At 43.4% G+C, this 7,500-nt stretch overlaps 1 protein-coding gene across 3 annotated transcripts in view; it reads left to right on the plus strand.

Annotated features, from left to right (window-relative positions):
* LOC108276335 (microphthalmia-associated transcription factor) overlaps window positions 1-7,500 on the plus strand; it is a 14,716-nt gene that overhangs the window by 2,473 nt on the left and 4,743 nt on the right. For all 3 annotated transcript variants that reach the window (XM_017487927.3, XM_017487926.3, XM_017487928.3), the window contains exons 2-4: window positions 748-994; window positions 2,784-2,999; window positions 7,206-7,304. In XM_017487927.3, the coding sequence (XP_017343416.1) occupies window positions 748-994; window positions 2,784-2,999; window positions 7,206-7,304 (562 nt within the window). The remainder of the gene's footprint in view (window positions 1-747; window positions 995-2,783; window positions 3,000-7,205; window positions 7,305-7,500) is intronic.

Raw genomic sequence — 7,500 nt, forward strand, 5'->3', positions numbered from 1 at the left:
TGGGGGCTGGCAGGTTAGGGGTTAGTTAAGTGCTCACGGACGAGGTGGGCAGTATCTGTCTGTCTCGGTGCCTCTCTGTCTGTCTGCCTGATCCATCCTGATGCTCTACTTCTGGTTGGAGTTCTCATCAGTTGGAGGTCACATGCTGCTGCTGAGGATGTCCCGCATGGTGCAGACTGAAGATCACTGAGATTACTGAGGACGGTTCCACTTAAACACCATAAAGATGCTCTGGACCTCAGTTCATATGAACAGTTATGCTGTGATAGCTTTAACACTACAATCACCACAAACAGTTCTGCACTCGAGTCTCCATCAGTGATCAGTGGAGAAGTTCAACACAACAGACTTCCTGTAGAAACTGTAATGAATTTCCTGCTTACACAACTGCACTATTTGAGCATGTAGTATTAGTACATTTATATAAGGGGTGTATTTATTTATAATCGCACTATCCGGTGTCACCCAGATGAGGACGGTTCCCTTCTGAGTCTGGTTCCTCTCGAGGTTTCTTCCTCATATCGTCTCAGGGAGTTTTTCCTCACCACCGTCGCCTCTGGCTGCTCATTAGAGATAAATTCATACATTTAACATCTATATCCTGAGTGTATATATTTCTGTACCGCTGCTCCGGGACGACGTCCACCGTTAAACACGCTGCACACAACACTGAACTGAACTGTGTCTGTCTGTCTGTCTCTCTCACACTCTCTCTCTCTCTCTGTCTGTCTTTCTGTCTCCCTGCAGTACGCCTCAGTCAGATCAGCAGTGTTTATCTCTCTCCTGTCTCTCCTCGTCCCGTGTCCTCCTGCGTCAACAGTTGATGCGTGAGCAACTTCATGATCAGGAGAGAAGGGAGAAGCAGCGTAGAAGCCATGCCCCGCCCACTTCAACACAAAGCTCTACCCCATACCTCACCCAGAGCCCTGCCATTGATGTCAGCACCCCTGTGGCCCCGCCCACCAGTGCACTTGTCCCCCCTGAAGTGCTGAGGGTAAGACATTTGTCCCCCCAACACACACACAGTCCCTGTCTACTGTAGTTTATTTAATCTCAATTCTGAAGTTATTATTTTTGCTGGTAGTTGCTCATGATATAAATTTAAACACGGTTTTATTTTACAAAATATAAATAAATGAGATTTAAACCAAAGCCAGGAATAGCAGAAGACTCGCTACTGAAGATGAAACTATAAATGAGTGAATGCCAGTTTACAGCAGAAGCGGTCTGGTTCATGCCCAACGTTCTCATCAGCGTGGCCTTTGTTTGTCCCATGAGTTTTCAGCTCGTAGTTTTCTGTCAGGTTCCTCTGTGTCATAGTTTTCTTGGTTTTTGAGTATGGAGAAACGCTTCATTACAGTTTTAAGCATGAAGTACTTTAGTGTCTCCTTCTAGCCCTTTAAATCGTTATTTACACTTTGTTTCACTTGTGTAGATAGCATTGTTTTAGCTCTCTGACATGTACATCTGCAGCCATCCACCTGGCCATGTCCCCATAATTATCTGCACCCATCCACCTGGACACGCCCCCATAATTATCTGCACCCAACCACCTGGACACGCCCCCATAATTATCTGCACCCATCCACCTGGCCACGCCCCTATAATTATCTGCACCCATCCACCTGGCCACGCCCCATAATTCTCTGCAGCCATCCACCTGGCCACACCCCATAATTCTCTGCAGCCATTCACCTGGCCACGCCCCATAATTATCTGCAGCCATCCACCTGGCCACGCCCCCATAATTCTCTGCAGCCATCCACCTGGCCACACCCCCATAATTATCTGCAGCCAACCACCTGGCCATGCCCCATAATTATCTGCACCCATCCACCTGGCCACGCCCCATAATTATCTGCACCCATCCACCTGGACACGCCCCCATAATTATCTGCAGCCATCCACCTGGCCACGCCCCATAATTCTGTGCACCCATCCACCTGACCACGCCCCCATAATTCTCTGCAGCCATCCACCTGGCCACGCCCCCATAATTATCTGCAGCCATCCACCTGGCCACGCCCCATAATTCTCTACAGCCATCCACCTGGCCACGCCCCATAATTATCTGCACCTATCCACCTGGACACGCCCCCATAATTATCTGCAGCCATCCACCTGGCCACGCCCCATAATTCTCTGCAGCCATCCACCTGGCCACACCCCATAATTCTCTGCAGCCATCCACCTGGCCACGCCCCCATAATTCTCTGCACCCATCCACCTGGCCACGCCCCATAATTCTCTGCACCCATCCACCTGGCCACGCCCCCATAATTCTCTGCAGCCATCCACCTGGCCACGCCCCATAATTCTCTGCACCCATCCACCTGGCCACGCCCCATAATTCTCTGCAGCCATCCACCTGGCCACGCCCCCATAATTCTCCACAAGCCATTCAACTCAATTCAAATTTTTAGTAATGGACTGAAATCTGAATGTAGATTTAGATCCCTAATGAACAATCCAGAGGTGAGAGTGGTGAGGACAAACTCCCTGAAACAATATGAGTAAGAAACCTCCAAAAGGAACCCATCCTCATCTGGGTGACACCAGATAGAGTGATTATTTACATGTGTAGAAGAGTGAATACAGTTTATAGCTTTCAACATGCACATAACCCCAATAATCTCTCTCTTTCTCTCTCTCTCCCTCTCTCTCTCTCTCTCTCTCCCTCTCTCTCTCCCTCTCTCTCTCCCTCTCTCTCTCTCTCTCTCTCTCTCTCTCTCTTTCTCTCTCTCTCCCTCTCTCTCTCTCTCTCTCTCTCCTTGTGTCTGCAGGTAAAGACCCATTTAGAAAACCCTACTAAGTATCACCTCCAGCAGGCTCAGAGACAGCAGGTGAAAGCATACCTATCGACCACGCTCGGCCCGTTTCCCAGCATGCCCTGTGTCACTCAGGCCTCTGACTCCAGGGGAATTCCAGCCGGTCAGGTGAACAGCGCCCCCAACAGCCCCATGGCTTTACTCACCCTCAACTCCACCTGTGAGAGAGAGGTACACACACTCTTCTGCCCTCAGCAGGGTTTTTATTTTTTTCAAACATATTTATTCAGTATTTACTAACTTTAGAAGAAAACACAGCAAAAATTTCAACCACAATTAAGAGAAATATAAAACACACCAAAAAAAAAAAAAATTAATAAATAAAAAGAGAAGAAACCCAGCAGAAGTAATAATGAGCACATTTAACCTCAGCCACTTAAAGAGTAAAAAATAAAAAAATGACATTTTTAAAAAGGGTACGTTACAACTTCAAAACCATTATGTTCTCACTGAAGGCAGATGAATGGGAAAACCCGTCCGCAGAATAACTGACGATTCAGTCCCGAGATTATTGATATAGGGCTTCCAGACACTATAAAACTGCTCTGTCTTTAACTAGACAAGTTCATTATTCCAGCGGAATGATAAAGAGTCTTTATTAGTCACATATACATTACAGTGAAATTCTTTTCTTCGCATACCCCAGCATGTCAGGAGGTTGGTGTCAGAGCGCAGGGTCAGCCATGATACAGCGCCCCCTGGAGCTGAGAGGTTTAAGGGCCTTGCTCAAGGGCCCAACTTAGTGCCATCAAAATCTTGTGCCAACCGATATATTCAGAGACTTGTCACTTACCCACCTCAGTAATATGTTCTTCCTAGCTGCAAAAGTAAGAAGATGGGTACAGGAGCTTAGGGAGGATGGTCATTTTTATAAGAGCCACTCTACTGAGCCAGAGTAAAGTATACCACGATTTAAATCTTCTCTAATTTTACTAAGCAAAGGGGGTAAAGTTGTCTTTGCAAAAACGCGTGTTCACTCGACAAAACCATTTTACACGTAATTCCTCCTCCACTGATTAATGAGCAGATATGATGCTGTACTGAGTACTCAGTACTGAGTATTTGAGTGTGTATGTTTAATAAAATAGATAATCAGCTATAAATTACCAACCACATGCACGGCACAGCTCATTTCCATGTAGTGACGCCCACAAAACTCCATAAAAGTCCACAGACAGCGGGGAGTATGAAACAAACAATGAGGGTAAAGCCTGGAAAACAGATGTGGAAGATGTTTTGTCTCACTACTGTACCACTGAAAATATAAAATAATGTTTAATATGACTAATGATAAGCAAGAGATAAATCCTCCTTCAGCTGAGGCGTTTGTTTACGACGTACGGTTTACAAGTCGTCAGAATAGGACATAAGGCTAACACTCTTAAATTGGAAGACTCTGGACCCTCCTCCTTTCATCAGATGGTTAATTGAGATGCGTTTCATCATACAAATTGAACAGGGACGTGTTTACTAGCTTAAATCACTGTAAGAGAAATTCCCACCCCAGGAGTTGCACGGAAAGTGTTGTGTTGCAGTGTTGTGTCTGTTACATCGATGAAAAACTGAAAAGAAAAATCTGTAAAAGAACAGGATGCGCTGGATCGAGTGCTATTCTGTGTGCTGCTGAATAACGAGTGCGGAAGCCATTTTGTTCAATTAAACCAGTGATTAATGTGAGAATTACGGCTAGGACAATTCATGCACTAATATATTTATGATATACGGGACTCTTATTAGATTTATTTCAACACTCGCCATCTTCTCATTCAGATGTCATCATATTAGGCTTTTATTTTAAATTTTTAAATTGGCTTCCGCTTATATACGTTCCAGATATGACATTTTAAATTTAATATATCCCTAACGAACAATGTCAGAGGAAAAACTCCCTGAGACGATATGAGGAAGAACCCTCGAGAGGAACCGGACTCAGGAGAGAACCCGTTCTCATCTGGGTGACACCGGACTGTAAATAATTTCCCTTTTATAACTGTGTGCTAGCTAGTCGAAAAGTGCTCAGTGTGTTAAAAGGAGTTTGAGCATCATTAGAGTTTAGTTTACGTTTCTTGAATCAAACTGAAGTTATCAACTGTTGAGTTCAGATTGTTCTTAGCCATTGCAGTCCAAGGAAGAACATCCACAGCCATCTTCATGGTTTTTAAGTGGTACCATCCACAGTAATCATGGATATTTAGTCTGCACCATGTGGGGACATCCTCAGCAGCAGAGTGTGATGTCATATGATGAGAACTCCAACCAGAAGTAGGACATCAGGATGGATCAGGCAGGTCCGGAGAGCAGAAGGGGTCAGGATCACTGGCATCTCAGGAGTATCGTGTGTAGCTCTACAGAGAGAGAGAGAGAGAGAGAGAGAGAGAGAGAGAGAGAGAGAGAGAGATTATTAGGTATGATATTGTCCTATAATGGTTAAGGACAATATACTTTGTGTGCAGAGTGAAAGCAGGGACTCCGGCAAGACTAGCTATGACTGCATAACTAAAAGGGAGAGCCAGAAGGTAACACAGACATGAGGGCTTCCTGGGACATAAGACAACCAGACACTCCACCATCAACACACCTGCAGAACCACATTTCCTTCTTCAGTACACATTTTCTATCCCTGATTATTGTGGGATTTAAAGGTAAGTGTTTGTGTTTAAAGGCGGTGCTTTACACACTACCGAAAAATCCCATCTTGGACTCTTCTACATAAGAAAACTCTCACAACCTCAGAGATGTGAACTACACACAGGTGATTTTAATAATCTGAAGCACAGATAATCCACTTAAGCAGCCGTGTAAGGAACTTTCCCCACGCAAATATTATATCAACCTACTTTTAGACTAAAGTCACCAACTTTGAAACACTGGGAGACACTAACAATGTGAGTTACGTTGTTATTAACCCTGTAACACTGCTAACACAACCACTGTTATTAACACTGTAACACAACCACTGTTATTAACACTGTAACACAACCACTGTTATTAACACTGTAACACAACCACTGTTATTAACACTGTAACACAACCACTGTTATTAACACTGTAACACTGCTAACACAACCACTGTTATTAACACTGTAACACTGCTAACACAACCACTGTTATTAACCCTGTAACACTGCTAACACAACCACTGTTATTAACCCTGTAACACAACCACTGTTATTAACACTGTAACACGACCACTGTTATTAACACTGTAACACTGCTAACACGACCACTGTTATTAACACTGTAACACAACCACTGTTATTAACACTGTAACACTGCTAACACAACCACTGTTATTAACCCTGTAACACAACCACTGTTATTAACACTGTAACACGACCACTGTTATTAACACTGTAACACTGCTAACACAACCACTGTTATTAACACTGTAACACTGCTAACACAACCACTGTTATTAACCCTGTAACACTGCTAACACAACCACTGTTATTAACACTGTAACACGACCACTGTTATTAACACTGTAACACAACCACTGTTATTAACACTGTAACACTGCTAACACGACCACTGTTATTAACACTGTAACACTGCTAACACAACCACTGTTAGTAACACTGTAACACAACCACTGTTATTAACACTGTAACACGACCACTGTTATTAACACTGTAACACTGCTAACACGACCACTGTTATTAACACTGTAACACAACCACTGTTATTAACCCTGTAACACAACCACTGTTATTAACACTGTAACACAACCACTGTTATTAACACTGTAACACAACCACTGTTATTAACACTGTAACACTGCTAACACGACCACTGTTATTAACACTGTAACACTGCTAACACAACCACTGTTAGTAACACTGTAACACAACCACTGTTATTAACACTGTAACACAACCACTGTTATTAACACTGCTAACACAACCACTGTTATTAACACTGTAACACTGCTAACACAACCACTGTTATTAACACTGTAACACGACCACTGTTATTAACACTGTAACACGACCACTGTTATTAACACTGTAACACTGCTAACACAACCACTGTTATTAACACTGTAACACAACCACTGTTATTAACCCTGTAACACAACCACTGTTATTAACACTGTAACACTGTGAGACAGTAAGACTGTGAATAACAGTTATTAACACTGTAAGACTAACACTGTAACATTAACATCCGTACTGAGTAACAGTGTAATACTCTGAGTAGCACTGTTATTAACACTGTAGTTAACACGAACATGTAGACCCACGCTTATTAACACTCTAGCACGGTGTTAATTACAGTCTGACTCACAGTGTTACGTCATAAATCAGTGTTAAACTGTTAGCGTAGATGATGGATTAGTTTATTAATCAGCACCTCTGTCCCTGTGTTTATTTCCAGATGGATGATGTAATTGATGACATCATCAGTTTGGAGTCAAGTTACAGTGATGACATACTGGGGATGCCGCTGGACCCCGCCCTTCACATGGCCAACATGGTACACTTCCTGTTTCACTAATTGCCAACATTTTACGATTAGTCACCCAATCAGTCGTTGTGGATCCATAACTGAACTCTTATCTCACACACACACGTTTAACATTCATTTATTTATTTATTTATTTTCAGTAAGTGCTTTAGCCTGGTCAGGGTGGGGATGGATCCAGAGATCCTATCCCGGGAAGTCTGGGTAT

This window comes from Ictalurus punctatus, chromosome 15, assembly GCF_001660625.3.
Source record: "Ictalurus punctatus breed USDA103 chromosome 15, Coco_2.0, whole genome shotgun sequence".
Taxonomy (NCBI): domain Eukaryota; kingdom Metazoa; phylum Chordata; class Actinopteri; order Siluriformes; family Ictaluridae; genus Ictalurus; species Ictalurus punctatus.